Source organism: Malaclemys terrapin, chromosome 25 (assembly GCF_027887155.1).
Source record: "Malaclemys terrapin pileata isolate rMalTer1 chromosome 25, rMalTer1.hap1, whole genome shotgun sequence".
In the NCBI taxonomy this organism is placed as follows: Eukaryota; Metazoa; Chordata; order Testudines; family Emydidae; genus Malaclemys; species Malaclemys terrapin.
Genome location: NC_071529.1, coordinates 8,361,538 through 8,385,083, shown reverse-complemented (window position 1 = coordinate 8,385,083; position 23,546 = coordinate 8,361,538). Strand labels below are relative to the sequence as shown.

At 43.6% G+C, this 23,546-nt stretch overlaps 1 protein-coding gene across 1 annotated transcript in view; it reads right to left on the bottom strand.

The window, feature by feature from the left end:
- Positions 1 to 23,546, bottom strand: part of MAP3K3 (mitogen-activated protein kinase kinase kinase 3) — a 52,139-nt gene that overhangs the window by 11,280 nt on the left and 17,313 nt on the right. Inside the window, exons 5-13 of the mRNA XM_054014197.1 lie at positions 18,150 to 18,249; positions 16,285 to 16,398; positions 11,080 to 11,200; positions 7,112 to 7,245; positions 6,122 to 6,195; positions 4,877 to 4,944; positions 4,493 to 4,585; positions 3,257 to 3,448; positions 987 to 1,135 (exon numbers count right to left, since the gene is read on the bottom strand). Coding sequence (XP_053870172.1) covers positions 987 to 1,135; positions 3,257 to 3,448; positions 4,493 to 4,585; positions 4,877 to 4,944; positions 6,122 to 6,195; positions 7,112 to 7,245; positions 11,080 to 11,200; positions 16,285 to 16,398; positions 18,150 to 18,249 — 1,045 coding nt within the window. The remainder of the gene's footprint in view (positions 1 to 986; positions 1,136 to 3,256; positions 3,449 to 4,492; positions 4,586 to 4,876; positions 4,945 to 6,121; positions 6,196 to 7,111; positions 7,246 to 11,079; positions 11,201 to 16,284; positions 16,399 to 18,149; positions 18,250 to 23,546) is intronic.

The window sequence follows — 23,546 nt, the reverse complement described above, 5'->3', positions numbered from 1 at the left end:
GATTCAGTCCTCCAGACCCTGAAACAGTCTCCTCTGCCACAGGCCAGATTTCTCTCTCTCATTTGTGGAGAGGTTGCATCTTTTCAAGAGGGAGAAACTAGCCACTACACAGATAAATGAAATCAGGTTTGGGGTGTCAGCGCCTCCAAAACACATTCCAGCCTGTTCTCCCTTGGCCCAGCATCACCGTCTGATTTACAGCAGAGATTCGGTGTAAATGAAGGCCCACTATGGTCAGGGCCTCACTTAAATTGGGATCCTAATCCCCATTGCTCAGTTAGAACAATTAAATCTCCATGGACCAATTCTCCCGCCTCACAGTGAACTCGCTAGATGTTGGGAAGCTGGCATGTTAAACTGGCAAGGAGGCCCCTGATGGCAATGCACATTAGAGTCACGGTGCAGGCATCAGCAAGTTACTCCATTACTCTTGCAGGCTATGCACCCAATGGCCCCCTGCTCCCATTTCAACTGGAATGCCAGTTAAAACTGCTAAGAGAGCCAAGTTCTCAGCCTGGACGTACAGTCTTCCTTTTGGCCAAGAAGTTAGACATCCAAGTTCAGTTTGTTTAGAGAATAATAAATCTTTAGAAACTTCCTGTAATGGGTCAATATAAGATTTACCATTTTTTTTTACCCTTAAGGGGGCTTTGCAAACACAAAATTGTATGTCAAACCCCCAAATATCTCAGTGTTAGTTTTTCTCATGCACTTTTGTCTAACAAGGCCAATGGTAGCCACTCAGCACCCACAAGGAACTTGGCAACAAGCCAGTACGGGATGGAGGGCCAAAAGTAGAGTAAGGAAATAGATTTCAGTTTCAAGCTTAAGCTATTCTCAACACTAACAGAAGAGTGATTTTTAAATGACTCCTTGCAGCCTGGAGCCCTAGCACCGGCAGCGGAAGATGTTAGCTTCCGGAGAGACAGACAAAATCTTAGTCTGCATGGTTAGGTTTGGCAGCTTTGAGGAGTTCTTTCAAATACCTTGCTTGTTTCAGGACTGTCTGGGTCAAACTGGACCTGTTTAGCTGCAAGCTCCCTGCCAGTGTCCACATCGTAGCACAAGTACACACGACCAAAGGCACCCTGTCCCAGAAGTTTCCCTCGTCGCCAGTTTATTGGGGCACTTGGAGCTGAAAACACAATCATAATTTGCCCTGTTACAGTGCTAGTTGAAGATCACAAGGTGCTGTACAAACATCAATCCTATTACAAAGAGATCTCAATATCCATTTTACAGCTGGGAAGTGACTCTCCCGAGGTTGGTGAGTCAGTGGCAGAACCCTGACTAAAATTCAGGGCTCCAACATGCACTCCTAGACCCCTGCTCTAATCACTGAATCACACTCATGCTAAAATGAACACATGGAACACAACGTAACGAAATGCCACTTGGCGCATATGTCCCAAGTTGTTTCACTGAACTTAGTGACGCTTCACTCCATCAGGGGTTCCACTGAGATAAATCCATTGGAATGCAGCCATCATCTCTGGCCAGGTAAGTGGTCTATTGCTTTGGAATGCAGCATTTCCTCCCCCTCAGCATCCACTCAGGAGAGGCTGCTATTACCTTAGGGGGAGGGAGGTGAATATTAAATCCCTAATCTTGCCACAGTTGCTCCCTGCAGGGAATAAAAAGGAGCTGGGTGTCTTGCTAAAGGCTAGTTTACACTGACAGCACTTTAATGTGGTTTGTGTAGTCACGGCAAAGCGCTGGGAGACAGCTTTCCCAGTGCTCTACAAAACCACCTCCACGAGGGGTGCAGCTCCCAGCGCTGGTGCACGGTCTACACTGGTGCTTTACAGCGCTGAAACTTGCTGCGCTCAGGGGGGTGTTTTTTCACACCCCGAGTGAGAAAGTTGCAGCGCTGTCAAGCGCCAGTGTAGACAAGCCCTAAGATCAGTTCTTTTCTGCTGGAAATGACAATAAGGATGAGATGTTTTGACACCATTTCCAGGGGTCTTATCACAATTCTGGCTAGAGGAGTGTTTTGTGAGGGGACAAAACCTTTGTTCTGTATAAATAGGAAACTCTGGTGTCAGATTCTAATAACTGAGCTCAGTTTTCCACTGAACTACATATTTTGCAGTCATTTAGACCAGCACAGAGAGAGAAACAGGAGTAACACTAAATCAGGGGGGTAGTGATTGCCTCCAATTACGAAGAAAAGTCTGTAAACAAAGTATTTTCATTATAAAAAACAAGCAGCAAGCAGCCAATTTGAGGATGCAAAGAGGCATAAAGAATTGACTTTGCTATTGGGAGTCAATGTTTTAAAGAGATACATTTGATCTAGTTACTTTGCTTTAAACAGTTAACCCCTACATTTGTCACTAAACTTAACTTTCAAAGTTACTGCACAAGATCTTTGATGCTCTCCACATTTTAACACTATCCTTTCGTACCTATTTTTATGAGGAAATAACTTGGATATTTTTATTCTTTACAAACAAACTTTCCCAAACAAGTCCAGGGTTCCATTAACATGGAAATAAATCTTACTACCAGGAATCACAAAAACAAAAATAATTCTTAATTAGTAACATACTGTAGTCTGCAAGCCTCATTCTACACAAGATAAACAGTACCAATGAAATAAACAGCTCTTTAAGAACTGCTTAAAAACCCTGGACATCACCTGGATTCAGCTGATTTCAGATTTTACCTTGTGCTTTTTAATAGGAAAGCCAATTCTTTCAGCGTGAGCTTGCACTGCTGGTACGGATCATGGAGAGGAACAGTGCTGGGTATTTTAGGGACTGCTGTCAAAGTATTTTTAAATCCACATGTTCTTATTTAGTGACACTAGAGCTATTTCAGGCATAACCAGTTACTGGAATTTCTCTTACACAGTCAGATCATAATGTACCAAAATGGGAATTGCTGAACAGTGTGACCAGAACACTGACTGGGATGCAGAAAACAAGCCTGATATTCTATGTCTGGAAATGCTTTCCTAGCTGGACTCTCACTGGCTTCTCCCATCACAGGTGGGAGCAGAAGGAGCACCAAGCTCTGAGACAATTCGTTTCTAAGCATCAGGACCCATCGCCCAGAGGAGCCAGAGTAGATGGCCATGTTCAAATGCAACCCTGAGGCTGCATGGCTTTGGAGCAGTTTATCCTAGTGAAGCTCTTGGACAGACGGACACCAACTCCAGGTCCACTAAATTAAGAGCCTTCTCCCCTCATCCATGCTGCCTTCCCTCGGCACCCATTGCCCCAGATTGGCTGCTTTAGCACCTGACACTTACATTTGGTTGGAATGTTCCTTTCCTGCACGGTAAGGGCATTCTCACTGTCAGCACTCCGCAGGCGCCCACGGGGGTCCAGGTACTGCAATGCCAGGCCCAGATTCTCCCCGTTGGTGCTCAAGGAGCGGCTTGATGGCACTAGCGTGAATAGGTTCCCTTGGTGCCGCCGTATCCGGGGGAACGTCCTCCGGCCTGAAGATATTAACAACGGGGAAGAGGGAGAGGAGGAGACCGTTAAGTGTTGCCAAATAACCTAGGCACAAACAGGAAAGCATGGCCAGAGACCTGAGTCCTGGGGGAAGGGGAAACCAGACGTGTGAAATCCACCACAGTGCAGGTCACACGCTGAAACATGCACATTCAGAGAGTATGCTACTTGAGCGCAGGACAACTTACCCTCCATCATAATCAAGAGAGACAGGAGGGGGAGTCACTTTACTGCCCTCACTCTGAGGCATACCTCCTCTGCAGCCTCACCAAGCTCCAAACAGGAACTTACTCTTAAATTAAAGCAAAGTTTGAGGAGCCTTAGTGGGCAAGCTGCCATGCAAGCTCCGAAGCTTGCTAATGGCCACACAGGCTGCAGTAAGAGGACTGAGAGACTGGCTTGCCAGATAACACCCCAGGCTTACAAGCACAGCACAGCACAAGGGGTAGTTAACTAGGGTATGCAGGCTAAGACTAACTTAATCTCTAAAATTACCCAAGCAGCCAGCAGGTCATCGAACAGACTTATTCCTTTAAATCCATCAGTGTCTTACTAAAAGGAAGCTTTAAAGACTCTTTAAAGTGAGCCGGACGAGGTATAGCTGGTGCCAAAGATCCACGCAGGATAAAAATAGCAGAGGGGATCCCCAAGGTAGAAGCCTCTTTATGTTACAGTCTCCAGCCTGTGGCCAACGTGCTTATTCATCATCCCAGGGAAGGCACTGTTCAGCAAGGATGCCCTCAGAGAGGGAGGGCAGAGACGGAGCAAAGGATAGCAAGCCTGCATCAGTAGGGAAACCTGGTATCACACATGACAGCATGCATCTTGAGCTACTACCACCATGCATGGCACCAACTGTGCACACAAGGAAGCTGTGTGTGGTGAGGCTCTCCAAATAGAGGAGTTACATTTGTGCCCTAGTTGTTAAGTTTCCCACAGCCACTCAAAGGTGCTGGCTCACCTCTGGAACTGCTGCCTCCTTCCCCTCCAATTTCAACCCAAGAGGCGAAGGGCTGCAACATACTCACCGTCACTGTAATCTTTGTGTTGCATGGAGACATGGTAGCGCCGAGGGTACGTCCCCCCTTTCCCTGCTTTGTCATATATTTGATTCTCACGATCTGGTAACGGGTAAGAAGGAGCAGAGAGAGAGACTCCTTATGCAATGTAAACAAGTTCTAATGGCAGCACATTCCGCAATCAGCAGGCTTCATAGGAAAAGGCAGTAAATTCATAGCTTTTCATTGAAAAGTTCTCTAGATGTATCCAGCAAACAAAGGGGGGATAACCACCAAAAAACAGAAAATATAAGGAGTGAGACTAATATCTGCACATAACAAATTAGCTACACTAAAGTCAGAACCTGTATTAATACCTATAACGGATGCTTTTTATACTAGGTGCTGATATACCTGAGAATTCCTGTCTGTTGTCGGGGTAGCTTTGTGCTCTGGACATCCGTGATTTCCGAAAAGAAGGGCTATTTAAAAAAAGATCACAAGCCATTTCAGAAGATATTTACAGCAGTGGACACTGCAAGTTAATTCAGCTCCAGATGGGTAAGTGCAGATCTCAAACCTCTGGCCCAGAAGCAACAGAAAGCCAAGATGCTACACAGCAATACAATTGATGCGGCAGTAATTTATTTCGTGCTTTTATGCTATGAAAGTTCAAAGTTAAAACCCGGCTAAACCCAAGTTAGCTAGGTTCAATCTCCCCTGCCATCAGCCCTGCTGGTCCAGCTTGTGCGCCTAGACTGTTTGCTCTCTGGGACAGAAAGTCTGTTACTGGTTTGACAGTTTCCCCTACTATACAGGTCAACATACACTTCTCTCTATATAGGACCAAAAGCAGCCACCTTGCCAAAGTATGAACATGGTTAACAGCATCTTTTGAGTCTCTTTCCTGCTCCTCCCCAACACATGGAATTCTGTGACCATGCTGAAGCAGTGGCGGAAACCTTTGTCAAAGTCTCCCAAGAGGTTAAGGTGGGTGGTTACACAAATCTAGTCTTGGCAACAAAACCAGGCTTCTCACATCCATTTCTCCTAAATAGGTTTAGATGGAGTGAGGCTTACCCACCTTTCAGATTCCCTAATAAGATTTCTCTCTTAGCCTTCCTAGATCCTGGCCAACCCCTGCAAGGAGCAGCCAAGTGCCCCTATTGCCAGCAGGGGGGAATTTAGCAACATGTAGAGAGGGGAAGGAAGTTGAACTCCTCCAGGAGGAGGGAGAGAAATCCCTCATTTCCCTTTGGAATAAATGCGACATTTTATAAACCACACGGATCTAGTGTAATGATATGTCGCGTAACATCCCAATATTTGTGTTTTTTTAAAAGTAGTGTCTTGTCAAATTTCAGTACCCTGAAGCCAGATGTTCTCCGACAGTCTAACCCCACACAATCTGCATACACTGAAAGGCTGTATTTTAAAACAAACAAGCTATTTAAGCCCCATTTGATTCATTTATTTTATTTTCTGGCAAAACCATAATCTTAAAATGCAGTCAGTTCTCTCTAGGAAGTATATTGGGAAATTATGTAGGACTATGATCCTATTGTCTAAGTAAAATGATTTAAAGTGCAAAATAAACTGACCTTTACACAACCTCATCACAATTTGATCACATAAGAGGTCTTATCAGTCGGTCTGTACCTGTCTGCTGATCTGTCCAAGGACTGACAACTTCCTGATATGGAATTTTCAGCACTGCTTAGAGGGTCCAACATCTGTAAAACAAGGTAATAAAACTGCAATAGTAAGCCGAGTTGATGTTGCCACATAAAATGCTGCATAGAAGGATGCAGCAGTCACCATTGCTCATCCAGAGTGAGTGACTGGGGTAAGTCCAGAAAGAGAGGGGAACTATTTAGAAAGTACACCCCATCTTTCACCCCACCCCAGAAGACTTGTTGGGATTATGGTTGCAGCAGTTTGGAGCCACCATGTTATTTTAGATAATGGAGAGCCCTGACATGTACGATATGGTTAGAAGAAAGAACAGGAGTACTTGTGGCACCTTAGAGACTAACAAATTTATTAGAGCATAAGCTTTCGTGGGCTACTGCCCACTTCTTCGGATGCATAATGATATGGTTAGAGTCATACAGTCTGTGTTTGTATATTTAAGGAAGGAAATATACATCATACTGGAGACCAGTCGGCCTTCACAATGTATAGAGCTGTCCCAGCCTTGCCAAGGTGAGTGCCAGCTCCCATCTGGGGCCCCATCTGACTCCAGCACCAGCAGAGATTCTGTTCCCTAACCGACCTTTCCACTCACAAGATGCACTGTGGTCCCGCTTCCTGGTGTGAGAGAGTCTCTGCAGTCTCTGCTCAGACAGGAAAAGATCACAGAGCCAGGGGTGGTGACCCTGGGCATGTGTGTCAAGGGTACACAGAGGAGCTCACTGATAGGTGGTGAGCCTGCACAGGTTATGCCTAGGGATTGCTCCTGGCAGTATAGCAAAGGGTTTCAAGGGCTGCACTGGAGTGGTACATACACAACAGCAGAGTTTAACTGAACAAGCAGGCAGCAGCTGTTTGCTGGTGAATATTCTAGGATGAACGCAGGCACAGGAAAGACTGCGAGCAGTGTTGGTGCTTACTGGATTTATTCCCCACCACCCACACGTTTATACTCACACACTGTTCACTGGTCTCTGGGATGAACTCGCCTTCACTGTTTATGCTGGTGTAAGAGCCCTGGCGAGCAATTCGCTGTTGCCTCTCTGGAACATACCCCGGGGGAGGTGAACTTCGGCCTGTGTTCTGAGAACCTGGACCACAGACACAGAGGGAGGTTTATTATCCAGATGCTTAATGAAGAGATTGTGTGCATGTACATAAAGACAAGAAAGTCAGGAACAGCCTGAATTCTGGAGCACTCAAACATTCACGATGAGGAGAACAATTCTGGAGCTATCGTAACAGGTATGTGCAGAAACTGAGCTCATAGGTGCTACTCAATACAATGGCTGCATTGCTGGCAAGTGAAGAATTCAACAAACAAAAGGACTGCTGTTTAAAATCCCATGCAAGAGTCACCTGTGAAGCCCCTGAGCCCCAACAGATCACAGCTATCTATCCTGCCCTCTTCTCCTTTTTGAAACAGACCTCATGACACTCCGGTGCTGCCTCCACTATCTCAGTGCTGGAAGGAGAGTGAAGAGCACTCAAAGGCAGAGGGCCTTCTTGCTACCCTGACCACATAATGGAAGCATTATCCCCTTGCTGCCTGATCAGCTTCTGCCTACACAAAATGCTCCTGTCAGGACAGCCATTATTAATGACTACATGCAAAATACAGCGCCATTTAGTTTGAGCAGCAGCATCCCCGACGCCTAACAAGCATCACATGCGCTAGCCATCCCAACATTTAGTGTTTCATTAAATATACATTACGGGAGACCTGAAGCAGTGCTGGGTTGCATTAGTAAGCACACCCGGCAATCTCCTCCTTGCCACCTGAGATCGGTACTGCATAAATAGCTTGAAGACTGCACTGCAAAGATTAATGCTTTAGTCTCAACCATCCTGAATGAGTCAATGACTAGAGGACAGGAGAACGATTTCATCACATTTTACTTGAACTTAGGGCACTGTGGTACTTACTGTAAGAGGTTTCTGGTCAAGCATCTGCTTGACTAGAGTGTGTGTGTGAGCGCAGAGAGTACGCTGTTTACTGAGGGTAGCCTAATCCTCAGCATTCTTCTTTCTGTGCTTCTCAGAGTGCTTCAGAAAGGAAGGGATAAGGATATGGACACTTCACGGGGGGAAGGATGGGGCTGGACAGGCCAAGGTAGGGTAAGATCCTGATTACCAGAAGGGCTAGGCTAAGCACTTACAGCTCCTACTGACTCAAGCCGTGAGTCCTCAGGACCTTGAGAAAAAAATATCTGGACCAAGGTGACTTGCCCAAGGTGACAGTGACTCAGCAGCAGAACTGGGAAGGTGAGAACTCCCAGACGTGTGCGCTTAGATGATGCTGTCTTTAACCTATGCAATATGCCCAGCTGCTGCAATAGGCACATGAAAACTGGCAAGTGCCTTCCTAATGACAATATTTCATACAGCTATTACTAACCTCCCCACCCCCCAGTTTATTACACTTGTGATAGTAAACTGAAATCAGGGCAACGTACATACTGTGAGGTAACTTGGAATGCATCGAGCATCCAAACATGTGAAACAATTTACAGCTGCTTTTTAAAAAATGACTGCCTGATTTTCTAAGAAAGCCTGCAGAGGTCACATGACACTGGTAACCAATCAGAACCAAGATAAACAGGAGAGCATGCTGTATAGCTGGGCGGAGTCAGGAGAGCACACTTTCACTTTTTCTGATACAATGCCATGGCTTGATGAAGGGAGCCCAAGTCCCACTGGCTTCAGGCCAGCCGCTATTGTGGAAAGGTCACCATCACTGGGCAGGAAAAGGAAGTCGGTTCTAAATCAATGTATATCAAAGGAAGTGAGTGGAAAAAAAACAAAGTGCTGCCAGACAGCACTTACCATTTTCAGTTTTGTTTTTTGTTTTTATAAAGCTTATCTTTACTTCAGAAACCTCCATTGCATAGCAGGCAGTATCCACACAGGTGTATTCTGCACATCTAAACCATCACAGCAGAACTCTGCTCTGTATTAGCCTCCCATCTACATCTGGCATAAAAGCAGAGCTTGAAATCCTCCAGGAAACTGGGTTACATTCCTCACCCCAAATTAAAAAGGGGGTGGGGGGAGGAGGGGAGAAAGAGCAGCCACCTTCCAGAGATCTAGACTGCTCTATAGCCTAGAGTACAACCATATCAGTGACAGGAATGGAGGCTTCTCAAGGTTTATTTTTGGGCTACAAATGAGGTGCCTGCTTGCCACCTAATTTGTCCCCCGGCTTGCCAGGGCTGAGTAAGTCTGCTGTCAAAAGTGATATTTGTGCGTTTGTTAATATCACTTTGCACTGCCTCCCAACTAGCTAACAAGTCTGCTGCTGTCAAAAGTGATATTAACAAACATACAAATATCACTTTTCACAGACCCAGACTTACTAGCTAGCAATTCTATTAAAAACAAACAAACCAAAAAAGCAAAAGGAACAACAACAAAAAGACAAGAACATGCAAACCACCTTATTTATGTTTCTATTCTGTTTAGGTTCAGTAAAGAATAGACAACTGTACATTGTTATTGAGTCTGCAAAAAAACCCTACATAAATAAATTACAATGATTTGGACAGGTATATGTGCATATTAATTAGCTTTAGGAAAAACAAAGTTTTTCAGAAAATTGTCATACCGGCCACCAGCAAGAGTTGGTGGCCGCACTTTTGGAGGCCACCAAAAAATGTGTTGCGAGAACCCCTGAAAGGTATACTTGGTCCTGCCTCAGTACTGTGGGACGGACTAAAATGACCTCAAGATTGATTCTAGCCCTACATTTTTATGATTCTATAATTACACATCAAGATTTCACATACAAAAGAAGCTTATTTATAAGTCACATTTGTGGATGGCATTTCTGTCCAAACAGCTTTCAAGGGGTGTCTCAGAGTCTGTTTTTTTCCTTTTTCACATTAAAAGTTTACAGCCTCTAATAATAGTAACAGCTCTTAGCACTTACCCACAGATCGCAAAAATACTTTACGATTATGCAAGGGAACATTACAGATAAGCAGCTCCAACTAGTCAAAGCCATTGCAAGCAGGGGTCAAGGATAAATTGATGCATTCATGGTAGCTTTAGGTCAACAAATTAAATAGGGCACTATAATTTGCCTTAATGAATGCGTGTACAGCTAAGGATCTGGCACAGCAAAAGCTTCCTCGGAAGTACTGAGCACCCAGAACTTCCAATGAAATGAATGGGAGCTGATAATCAGCAGCACACAAGAATTAGGTTTTCATTATGGAAGTGACCTTCAGTGCTCTCTTGTGGCTGCCCTACTGCTGAATGAAATGCAACTGCTTTGGAACTCGTTACTGAAAAGTGCATGTCTGCTACAGTCAGCAGCCCTGAAACGATCTTTCAACTAGAACATGAATTAATTAGAATAGCGGCTGTGAATAAGCTCGAGAAATGAAAGGCAGGTACATTTACTTATTATTCTGAATGGGGCAGCCCCCAGCTACCTCCTGTATTCACCCTTTGTTTGATCATCTGATACTAACCACTATCCGAGATATCAGAATATGCAGGACTCTGGTCTGATCTGCTATGGCAACTCCTATATTCCTAGTAAAGCTTTAATCAGGGTGGCTGATGGATGCCAGAACCCAAGATTTAATTCATTGTAGTTTCCTGGACTTAAATGCCAGTCTAAATAAAAAAGTTTAATGGACTAAATATGGCCTTTCCAAACCTCTAACCTCAATGAATTTCTGGAACATCCCACTTAGTAACTCTTTAGCTGTTCAACAGATTACACCAATATTCCTTACTATTCTATCACAAACGTATAAAGGGCTTTTGATAAGGAATTATTTTGTCCTAGGAATATTCCTACAATCAGTCAATAGATTTCTCAGAACTGTCTCCTCTGACAGCATGAACACTAATGCCCAATGGATACACATGGCTAAGAATACGAAGATGGCTGGGAAGTGGTGAGAAATACTCACTGACAGACAGGAGCCTACTTCTGGGCTCTGGTGGCTGGTAGGCTGTGTTCACATCCCCCATAGATTGGGAAGTTTTGATCCTGACTTGTTTTGGCAGCCCCGAATGTGGTGAAGAACTAGTCTGTTGGGAGAGAAGAGGAAGCAGAAATTGAGCAGCCCGGACACATTTTCAGAAATATGAATTTTACTGCTAACAAGAAGGTGCATGAATGACAGCCCTGAAGACTGAAGTCCTTTTCATGCAGAGAGCAGGAACAATACAGGTAGCAGCAGGGCAAGCTTCCCGATTACAGGATGAAACAGGTGGAGAAGGTTCTGACCACTAGAGAACAATCTGGAATGGAACCCAAGGCTCACTATTCCTTTGATGTCAGCAGAAATCTGAAACCCACTGGCAAAATGTATGTTGATCTAGTTCTGGTTGATGAGCTTGGTGTGGGGGTGGCTGGGTGGCGTTTAGTGGGCTGTGATATACAGGTGAGACTGAATGACCTGGAGATCCCTTAAACTACGTTTTGTCCTCCTCTAGTAACTACAGAGGATGACAACCTACTACTGTTATCAGTTACTCCATCAACTCAAGTGCCAGAGACCGAGTTATGGATTTAAAGGTTCCAATCCCGTTGACAAGCCATGTGGGCGTCAATGTGGTTCCACATGATGGAATTTGTTTTTTCTGTTTTTTAACAAGCTAAGAAATTGCAAACAATCTACATTAAAATTACATAGTCAAACACACAAGTTAGGAAATCTCAGAATTAAGATTGCCTGGGCAACCTTAATCCAGCCCCCCTGCACGTATGAACTATGATAGTCTTTAATTACATGATCATATTTCCTCAGGATCTCTAAGTGAGTCAAGGAATAGAGGGAGTAACTATTCAATATTTTGTTTTATCCTCATTGTTGAGTGCACCACTCCAAGCCTTATTAAAGCACACTATTCAGATGCTGTTCCAAGGGCAGAATTTTAATTTCCTTGTGGTCTTTTCTATGGTGCTTATCACTATAGTATCTGAGTGCTTCAAAAATATCTTATTTTCACATCACCAATGTGAAGTTGGAGGGTTATTCATGTTTTATAAATGGGAAAGCGAGGCACAGAAAAATTAAGGTCAAAATTGTTCACTAATTTTGGGTGCTCATTTTGAGACACCTAGGACCTGATTTTTCAGCGTATTTAGCATTACATAGTAATTTACATGTCTATTGCCTTCGGTTGCAGCTGAGTATGATCAGTACTTCTGGTGATTAGATCCCAGAGTCCGAAGTTGGGCATCCAGAAAATGAGAACACAATGAAAGTGACCACCTAGGAGAAGTCGGGTTAAAATGCCTTGCTTAGCATCACACAGGAATTTTTCTGGAGAGGCAGGGAATGAATCCAGTTCTCCAAGGTAACATTCAACTTTCTTAAACCTGAGACCATTCTTTCTCTTCCTGCAATCCCCTGCCTCATATAAACCTTCCAAATTCTGCAACAAATGAGGAAGGGGTCCTACGAACAACCTTCTACCCTCTGAATGAAGCAGGGATCCTGTGGGAAAACACAGTATGTGACCATGTAATTAAAGACTGTTTCGTACTGCATATGCACAAGGGAGCTGAATTACATTTTCACAGGCAACCTTTTGAGTGCTTCATTTTACATTAGAAGACTATGAATGTTGCAGTGTGTAACTGGTATATAAAATCTGACGATATCACTATACAAAATCAAAGTCCCTAAGCCAATGGCTTATTGGGCTGACAAGGTTAAGGCATGTCTGTTTCACAGCCAATGGTACACAAGGGGTAATGAGGCCGACATCACATCTGACCACCTTTGACTACCCTCACCCAACAGATCACATCCCCTTCACCCAGCTGCAAAATGGGTAAGTCAGTGTGAGACTGGAACCCACGACCTTCAGGATTGTAGTCAAGTGCCTTAACTACCCAACCACTGCACCTTATATTACAATACACAGCATGCAAAATATTAAAAAGTAATGGCTTGATTTTAAGGAGAAAGAAAAGAAAGAGGGAACTAAGCTTACCCCCAAATCAGTTTTTTTCAGATCCTAAGGTGGTGCAGCTGAACAGAGCCTCACAGGGTCTGAAGGACATATGCAGGAGAACTGAGGTGATATAGAGCCCTGCTAGACACCATGAATAGGATTTCCAAAGGCACTCAGTGTTGGCGTAACTCTGCTCTCATTGAAATAATGGTAAAACACATTATTTCAATGGGAGCAGAGTGAGGCCAATCCCACCATGCATCTACCCAGCTATTAAAGGAACATGGAGAGCACTGTCTTTGGGGGCAGAAGGGGTAGCAAGAGTGAAGGGCATGGATGAATCTTCAACAGGAACAGACAGCCCTACTAAGAATGCCATCAACACACCTGACTGTAGTTAGATACAGACACAAAGCCAGTTCTCTCAGATCTTGTGAAGGTGTTTTCTATGGAAGGGAGGCTAAAGCAGTAAACAGATGCTAGTTGTGGTTGCAGTTAAAAGCTAACACTGATGGTGTAATCCACTGTCCTCTGACTGCTTCATAAAGGTGCCTAAGCAACTAGAGATAAATTACCAGCATTAATTCTTCTAGTGACAAAGGGAGGCTCTGTATTTTAATGAAGGGTTTTGGGATATTGTTCATCTAACCCACTAGATAAGGATCTAGTCTTCAGCCTACCACAGGATTCTCTCAGACAGATGTTTACAACAAATTGGGTAGATGCCTTTTATTTAAATGCCCAACAGCTCTGTTCACCCTGCCCCTCCCTGCAGCTGACCAGAGACTGCAAATCACTAATCACTGGCAACATACAAGTCAAATTCTCTCAGACATTGCCTTCCCACCTATAGCTGCAGCAGCAGCTGAGATCGGTTAGGCCAGCCTTACTAACTCTGCAGGACATTTTCTGTTGAGAGCCCTCACCTGTAGGGCTGGATTCCCTGGTGGCACACCAAAGCCAGAGCTTGGTGAACAGCAGGGTACAATGAAAGACTAGTTAAGTTCAGTTTTTTTTCCACCAAGGCACAACACTTTTGAGGTAGGGATTGGAGTGGGGGCCTTTTCTCAAGTTCTCTTTATCTCTCAATTTTTTTTATTTGAGTTTTTTTCTATGGACCAGATCCTCGGCTATTCTATATTGATGCAACTCCACTGAAGTCAAATGGTGTTACCCCAAAATCCAATGGGATCTAGCCCTACTACTCAATCTTCTCTACAAGCTCAGGTGATTGGCTATAGCAGTTCCTACTATCAGCATCTGTACTGGTAGAAAGGATCAAAGGCAGAGTTTCTTTTTAAAAGGATAAGGTGCATAGCTGCCCTGGCAAGAGGTACAATATTAAATGAATATAAGTACTGTCGTAAACTCTCACCAGTAAAGTCACAGCTAGTGCAGTAAAACTAGATTAGTTTTACACACATATTTGTGCCAAAGTCACTGCATCACCTTTCCATCCCCAAAAAAGAAAAGAGCCCAACCAAAACAAAATCTGCATCCTGTACTTCAGGAAAAAATGCTTCCCGCTGCCTCGCTCAGATGAGATCATGCAGCCAAGAAGCCTCCTTCAGGCTCATGGGCTTTTGCTTTATCACATGCAGGGCTCTCTTGTCAAGCAGCTTGGAGCTGAAGAGGAAGTCAGAGGAGAGGGGAAGTAGTGGCACTTGCTGAAGCCCTTGCTGTGCAACAATTTGCTTCTGCTTCCAGCAGAAGAGGAAAAAACAACTAATAGAGGACATCATCACAGCACTGACTAATGGTTGGTGAGGGGAGGAGAATTCATTCTTTACTGCAGGTAGTCACTGGTGGCTTGTGTAAAGTTTGGATAATCTCTTACACCTATTAGTAGCCTGAAAACATTCAAGTTAATGGAGGGCAGTAAAAACATGATCGTTTCTTCTCCAATACCAAAAATGTAAGGCTCTCTTTTACAGGCTATTTCCTGATTGCACAGTGGTGGTGTTAAACCATATCTGAAGGTCATTGTACTTTTATCTAACATGGACGGTGATGTTTGAGAGATGCTGAAGTACCTTTAAGTCCTTAAATCTGACTTCTCCAAGAATTACAGGTGTGCTGAGCACTCATCCTTATGGAGAAGTCCTACAGAATTTAATAGAAATGAACTTTCAGGATTTGATAGCAGCTACATTTAGAGTAACTTTTTGTGCAGCTCCATGTACCATTCTCTGCCCGTTATTAGCTATTTGCATTTAACCATAAACTTTAGTTTTAAAAAGTTGTGTGGATCTTATGCTGGTGGACATAATTCACTAGGGCGGTTGACTCACTGTGTCCTCCGTTTTCCTATAGCAGCAAGCAGCACAAGTCTCTGTCCTGCCAGTATGGCTTAGCCCTAACATGGAGCGCTTTGGGGGAAAACTCTCCCGATGGAACCCGGGTTTTCATGGTGTCTCAGTGCAAAGCACAGCAAGTTTCTGATGTGGAAGCTGGAACTGAGACCCTTCAAGCTCATCTCATACCGGCTGAAGTAAACATCCATCAGATGGGAGCAGCTTCCTGCTGAATTAGGCTGGATTCAAACTAGCCACCTACAAGCTGAAAGGCTCTGTAGCTCATGAGGCATCCACTCCCCCAAGAAGTGCTAATATTATACCTTCAAAAATAAGGCTTGCTTTCTGGAATGGTGAGGTAAAATCAAGTTTTGACTTTGAAGAGTTTACAAGGGAAGGGCCTTCTGCTCTCTGGGCACACAGGCAAAGTGTCCCATATGTTGCACTCAGTTTCCTCCAAACACTCTACTAGCAAGTGCCCCACCTTGTTCTTATAGGGGCACCGCCTACTCTAATCAAAATACTGTCAAAAACCCAGCCAAACAAATATTAAGTTATAAAATTCACACAGTATGTGCTATCTAATCAAAATCAAAAATCAACTCTATGAACCAAATCCACTAAGATGACCTGTTCTAGTTTACCAGGGGATGCTTCTGAGGTTCTATTTATACTAATTTTACTCTTAAAAGTCTGCTGAACCAGGAAAAAAATTAAGCCAATACTTACTAGTAAAGTCCAAGCAAAGAGGTTATTTGAATGTGGAGCATAGCAGTCTTACTACTTTATATTGCTTCTCTTACTGGAGTACCACTGCAGTGCAAGGCTCTTTAACTAGGGGACATAAGGATCTCAAGGTGAAAAATCTCAAGCATTTCACTTAGTTGCAGTGTCACAAAATTGGTTACTTACATGGTTTCTGTCCTGGGACAGCAGTAATATTCTAAGGCTTTTCACATTTGAGCTTCGGTCCAAGATATCTACTGCTTTATCCAGGTCATCTTGATTTTTCAAGGGAATAGATAACTGCAAAATGTAAAACAAGAAAGAAACGTAATTAACAGAGCCATTAAACATAACACACGCATTGTCCAGTCAGGCGTTTAAACAACCACTGGAAGATGAAGAGTACAAGATAGGATAACGAAGCATTTAGAATCTCTGTTTGGACTCCCATGAAAACTCTTCATGATGCCTTCGTTTTCCCTGGGACATTCCTCCCACCCCTCTCCCCAGTACTGGCTGACCTCAAGGAAGATTCCCCATGAGAGCGAGCTACAAAAAGGCTGAGATTTCTACTTGAATTTGCTCTGTGGATCAAAAAAACCCCACCAAAAAACCCCCAAGGTCTGAGCGAGATTCCTCACTCCACGATGCAGCAGCAGTGTCACAAGGGATACTTGTGAATCCGGGAATAAGGGGGCAGGTGGAAAGTGGACCTCAGGTAATAAGCTAATGCAGGGAGGAGGAACAACACTGTTTTTAGCCAGGTTAGACAGAACTGAGCTCCTGTGGGAGATGATAAAAATGAGAATATGCACCTTGCTACAAAGCTAGGAGGTTAAATCCAGAGGCTCTATGCAGTTTAACTCAGGAATACCTCACTAGGAGGGGAAATGACAGGCAGACAACTGGGGAAGTTCTGGAATGTACTCCACATGCATTTCCTTTATACATACAGAACCATCAAAATAGTAACTGCAACCACCTCTGGCATCCCCAGTGCCCTCGTCAGCCCCCTTCCATACATCCAAAATCTGGCCAATAAATTATCTTCACCTGATAAGATCTACCTCCCTGGATCCTCACTGCCCAAACTTCTTGTCCTTGCCTCCAAGACCTTACACTGCTCCATCCCAGCCTACATCTCTGATACCAACTCTACCAGGTTGCTCTGTAATGTCCCATTTGTCACCTCCTCTCACTACTGTCCTTTCCCACAGTGCCCCCCTTTGTGGCATATTCGCCACCATCCTTCCTGCATTTAACTCCATCTACAATGTACATATGATAAAAGGGAAAGTGAATGGCTCAGAGGAGAGATGCTACAGTTTGAGATGCAAGAAATGAACCAAGCTAACAAAAAACCCCTTATTCTTTCCTCTCTAGTGCATCTTGTCTACTGTTTCTATCAGATTGTAAACTCTTTGGGGACAGAGATTGTCTTCATAGGGTGTCTTGAACTGCACCAAACATATTGGTGCTAATAAGCAATCATCATGCCCCGAATATTTACAGAACATGGCACTTTCCTATTTATAAAGCACAGCAACTTTGCCACAAGGAAGGTGCTGGAGAACTATCTGACTTCAAGAATGTCAGTTCATACGCCAGCACTGACGATCCACTTATTCCTGTTAATTTTTGTGGCATTGTGCTGGTAAGGAACAGATTTAAAAAAAAATCCCATCCTTTAGGGTGTAGTACGGAAAAGGAAAAAGGGGGAGGGCAGTGACATGTTCCGAGATGGGGGAGACAATTTCAACAGGACCAGCATTTGGAATGGATAGCACAGTGGTCACATGACTCCAAATTCCCTGTTTCCCCTGAAACCCGCATCCCCTCCAAAAAACATGTATAGGAGAAAGAAAGATGTCAATGTTTCCAAAGCAAACAGTTAGAAATCAGTGTGATTTTTGCTAATAGTGCCATTTTCCCCCCAGAGCTAACTTGTGCAGTAACTGCTAATTTCAGATGAAATTTGGGAAGTTAAATTTAAACTCAGTCTCTAGAGAAGCCCCTGTGTACTTTTCACACTGCCTGAAAAGTGTCTGTACCTCATTGTTCATGTAGTGGAGATCCAGTGGTTGGCCAAAGGCTGTTTTCACTTTCTGCTGTACATCTTCATATCGCACGGGTCGGACAAATGGAATAATTCTGGAGGGCGAAAAAGACAGTCTCTGATTGTCCAAACGGAAAAGATTCACTGGCTAACTGATGTGGTCAGAACCGAGTGAACAATTCAAAAACATTAATTCATTCAAATGTTGCACTTTTCAGTCACAAATTATTCTTAACGGAGTGATTTTCTCAAATTTGTTAGTTGAATTTCATTTAATTGTTTTTGCAAGGGATTCTTGGCTCATAGCTTGCTTGCAAGCGATTCATTCAGAGTACATATTACAAGTTAGAGCTGTTTGACAGGACACAGTATGTTTCTATTCCCTGATTAGATAAATACGTAACTTGTACTGGTGAAGTATCTCCCTCTACAGGCTGATTCCACGTAAGAAGATGAGTCTACTAAAGCTGCCAGCTAAATGAGTCATCTCCTTAGCTCAAGAAGTAGAGACTCACATTTGGTTCTGAAGGTCACAAGTTCAAGTCCTGCTAGAGGCCAAGATTGATGCTAAAAGTGAAATGACTGTCTGGTGCAAATACTCTAGTTTATGAATTTAAGACCTACTTCCTGATAATATTTTCCAATATTTGCTTAAAATTAGCCATTTCCACAAACATTCCCACAAGTAAACTTGTTCCCTAGAAGTGTTTTCTTGCCTCTAACAGAGAAGGGCACAAGCACACTTGATTCAAGTGAAAAACCCAGATTCACAGAAATTGCTTTGCAGTGTTCACCCTGCTTTGGCCATCCTTGAGTATCCAAGTCCCAAGATCTTGAATTGCAGCACCAGCAACTGCTGTGCAGTCTTTGCTGCTGCTATTCCAACGCTTGCAATACTCAGTTTTTGTCAATGAATATAGCTGGACTTAACTGAGGCTGGACAATGTTAACCATTCTTATTAGTATTGTTGTAGTGCCTAGGAGCCCTTATCATGGACCAGGATGCCATTGTGCTAGGAGCTGTATAGAAAGAACAAAACGTTTGCCGTTTTGTCCTAAACAAGCCTGATACTTCAAAGCTTAAAGGTGGCCAACCACACTGGACAGGAAGGACACCCCTCATTTCACTGTGTCAAATATTACACAACTGGCCAGGTACATGGTGGGATTTTGTTCAGTTACCTCTGAACTGGCATGGAAAGTTTCATACTCCTATGTTCCAAATAAAATACTGTAAAAGATATGACAGACTCATACTCCACGCATTGAAAACATCCTCTCAAATCTCCCAAGAGCCAATATAAACAAACATTTAAAAGGAGCACCACCAACACTTTCCTTGTGTACCTATAGGTAACGTGCCTCTGGACTCCTATCAACATGGACATTAAGAGGCCAGTACCAAACTAGCTTTTGCCTGTCAGTAACCTACACAAATGACAAGGCACGCCAGCACCTGCTCTATCCCAGGTGCTGGCGTGCCTTCCTCCTGCTAGGAGCCTGGTCTTCTCCCCTTGAGCTCCAGTCAACTACTGAACTCTACTCTACCCTGCAGCCCTTCTTATATGAGCCTGCTGGCCATGATTGGCTACTCCTCTCAGCCCCTTTCTAATTGGCTGCCTCTGCCACAGCCTCTCTAGGGCTGCTTTTAACCCCTATTCTGCCAGTGAGGGACAGACGCCCCATCACAATGGGTATTCATCAAAATATAGCCATTCCTGAAAAACTGATAATCTGCTTAGTTTCCCCTAAATACAACCCTCTTGCCATACCGAGATCCTAGTTACAACATTCAGCCATTTCCCTCTCAGTCTCAACTGAAAAGGAATTTTAAAACCAAAAACTACGTAAACAGCCAGAAGCAATCCAAAACCGTCAATGGTGTGGCTATTTGTGGGGGACAGTGCGTGACCCTGTGGCATAGTCATGCTTCCAAGGACCGCAATACAGCTTTCCTTGTTGAGTATTTATTATTGTTTCACTTGCTTTGAATAGGAACTGGAAAGGTTTCAGGCGACAAAGTAATAGATAACTTCAGTGCTGATTCTTAAAACTGTTTATTTTGTTTGAATGTTCTTGCTGTTGAAAGTTGTCAAGTACTCAGCAAGTCGTATATCCCGACAACACTACATTAGGGGACTATTTTTCCTCTATCCAGTGGAAGGATCAGTGTTGTGAAGCTCTGTGCTACATCAACACTAAACAACTGTGCCTGTAAAGTGAAGGCCTAAAGAACAGCTCTCTCAGCTACCTTAAAATATTTAACCCCTTCACTGGCACTCTCGGGACATTCATATGTCAACAGAACATCAACCCATTTGAATGCAATGTCAGGACACATCAGGAAAATGCGTTTCCCAGACATAACTTAAGTCATTCAGCACAAGAAGGGTTAAAGACACACCTGCGGTGGGGAAGGAACTGGAGAGCTCAACTGGCAAGAATACAAATTAACCAGCCCTTCTCTCTACCCAACCAGTCCATGGAGAATCCATCAGGGATCCCGGATCCCCAGCAGCCTGCCCTCTCCATTCCACATGGACCAGGCCGTATGTTTGTCCTTGCCTCTCCAACATCGTCTGCTTCTGGGCCTTGCTACCCCTCCCACCAGACTCCAATTCCCTTTCCTTCCATTCATCACTCTCCACACTCCTTTGTTTCCCCAAACCAGTGGTTCTCAACCTATTTACCACTGTGGGCTGCATCCAATACTACCTGTCTGGCCCTGAGGATGTCAGCTGATCAACTGTGTGCTGATGGGGCACAAGTGGCCTACGGGCTGCAGATTGAGAACCACTGCCCCAAACCCACTAGGGTCCTCCTCCATAAACAAACATAGAACTAAAGCCAGGCCCTTAGCGCTTAGCTTATATGTTGAACCCCTTCCCCCTACCCTTTGTTTAGATGGTTTGCTCTTAGGTGCAGGGACTCTTGTATGTGTCTGGACAGCACCCAGCACGTTCTGTGAGTTACTCTAATCCAAAGCTGATGGCTGCTCCAGCTTCCTGCTGCTACATGAAGCAAGGTAGTGTAGCTCCAAGTAGATGGAAGTCCACATCACAACCACCACAACTATTAGCACTAATTGGCAACCCTGCTGTCAGCCTTTAAGGGAAAGTACTGACTAGGCCACTCAGGTCCTGTCCTATCCCTAGAGGCAATCCCTTCAGAAGAGGGTAGAGATATGTTGCTTGGGAAGCTCCAGCTTGCACTGCGTGTGCTTACTCGCCCTATGATACTGGTCTCCAACACTGTCAATCCAGCAGATTTCACCACCACTAGATACCCTTTAAGTATATAGAGGTTTTGTTTTAATAATTCCTAACTTCAGTCTGCTTCCTCAGCCCCTTGCTACTAGACCTACAACATTCAGCTATGTAGAAATAGCCCTTGTTAAAAAAGGCAGCCCACAATAACATTTTCTGCATATTACCAAGAAACCAATCCATGAAATTATAGTACTTTGGCACTGGGCAAATATAACTTGGCTCCCAGCTGCAGTGAAGCCCCTTATAAAGGCTTCTATTCTACACACACTGCACGAAAAACACACAAGATTTGTGGCACCCGAAAACAGCTCTATTAGAGGAGTGCACGGTTTTTAAACTAACACAAAATCATGGAGTTCAGGGTTTAAGGAGTCCATTCCTGCCTGACCACCTTAAATATTTGTGGTTAGATCTGGCAGCTTCTCTGAAATGAAACACACACACTTACATTCTCAGTGCAAGCCTGCTGTCTGTAACTGCATGCCACTTTGGGAATGGGGAATTAGGGCAAGCGTAACTGCATAATTAGACTAACACACAATCAAACTTTTCATTTCAATGTTACTTTAAAAAACCCACTTTCTACTTCCCTGAGCTCTGTGCCACCTTAAATACAAGCATTTGGGAAGGAGATGTGAGAGACAATAGCACTGTTGATGAGGTTCCACTTCCGAAGTTATCTTGTCACAACACTGTATATCACAAAATATTGTGGCATGTCGGACAGTGGCTCTGTTGTACTCCACAGCATTCCTGTGTGACATTTGAAGCCAACTCGTGTCAGCGCTCTATTAGGAATGCAGTAGATCATGATTATGACTACTTTTGGATTTTCTCTTGGTGTACCAAAAAAAGATTAGTGTGTTGTATGCCTGAATTCCTAAAGACAGTGAATTTTGTGAGTAATATGATCCAATAGCTTTAAAAAAAAAGTTTATGAAATTGACGACTCTTCTCTGTCCTCTTCACTGTCCGTATTGTCAAGGAAATATATGTAGTGTTATGAATTGGGTGAAATCTTGTTCTGAGTTATATTAACCCCCCATTGAGATTGGTAGGTTTAATTTACCCTTCAATTAACATAATTGTAAGCATAAGCCACGCGTAAGACAAAAGGTATGTGTAAACGCACCCAGGGGCTTTTGGCAGTGTACTGTTTTGGGTAGGGGTGTGGGAGGAACACAGAAACTGAGGTCAGACAGGAACAGAAGCCGGAAGGAGCATGGTGGCTGACCCTGGATGAAACCTGAGAAGAGGTTTTTGGGTCACAGGTGCAGGCTAAAAGAGTGCTCTTGGTCCTATGAACAAAAGAAGCTGTTTCTTGCTATTTGATTCCTCCTATGTTCAGAGACACAGGACTTTGCACATTTCTTGTAAATAAACAAGATTGCTCCAAAGAAAACACTAGACTATCAGTTTCTACTTCAAGCAGGAACATCCCCAGGGCCCTGAACTTTGACTAGCCACTCAGATTGAAAGGGCAACAGTATTGTCTCTCCTGTACTCCTAGGACAAAAAAAAACCAAACAATTTCAAGATTTATCAACATCTTAAGAACATTAGCACAATGTTCTTAAACTGCAATAACGCTCCTCTCTCTCTCTGGAATCAGACACTTTAAAATGCCTAAGTTGTCTGTGTACAAGGTAATTTATCCCACCAAAACATTCTTGTGCCTCAAGAGAGTAGAGACTGCAGGAGTTCACTACGTTTTAATTGCTGGATGTTATACTGTACACATGGAAATGCCTTAAAGTATTAATTTGGGGGTTTTGTAAGTCTTGCAAAATCCAGTATTAGAATAAAAGTTAATGAAAAGTTGTCAGTAAAGAGTCTTTCCCCTACAGTGTCTACAACTCTCAAACTGCTATGCAGTGATAATGCAAGGACATCAGAAAGTGAAGCACTGGAAAAAAATGAAACTGACCAAACTAGTTTCACTATCCTGAGCTAAGTAAAACAAGTAGTAACACAAACAAATGAAAAATAAAGAGACTGCCAACTAGAAGTCACTTCAGGCTAGAATGACTTTTCTTGTTACTATAATTAATATGTAAATTGATTAGAACTAAAAGAATAGGAAAAAAAGCTCTATTTTAAGTTTCTTTTGTGCAATGGACAGT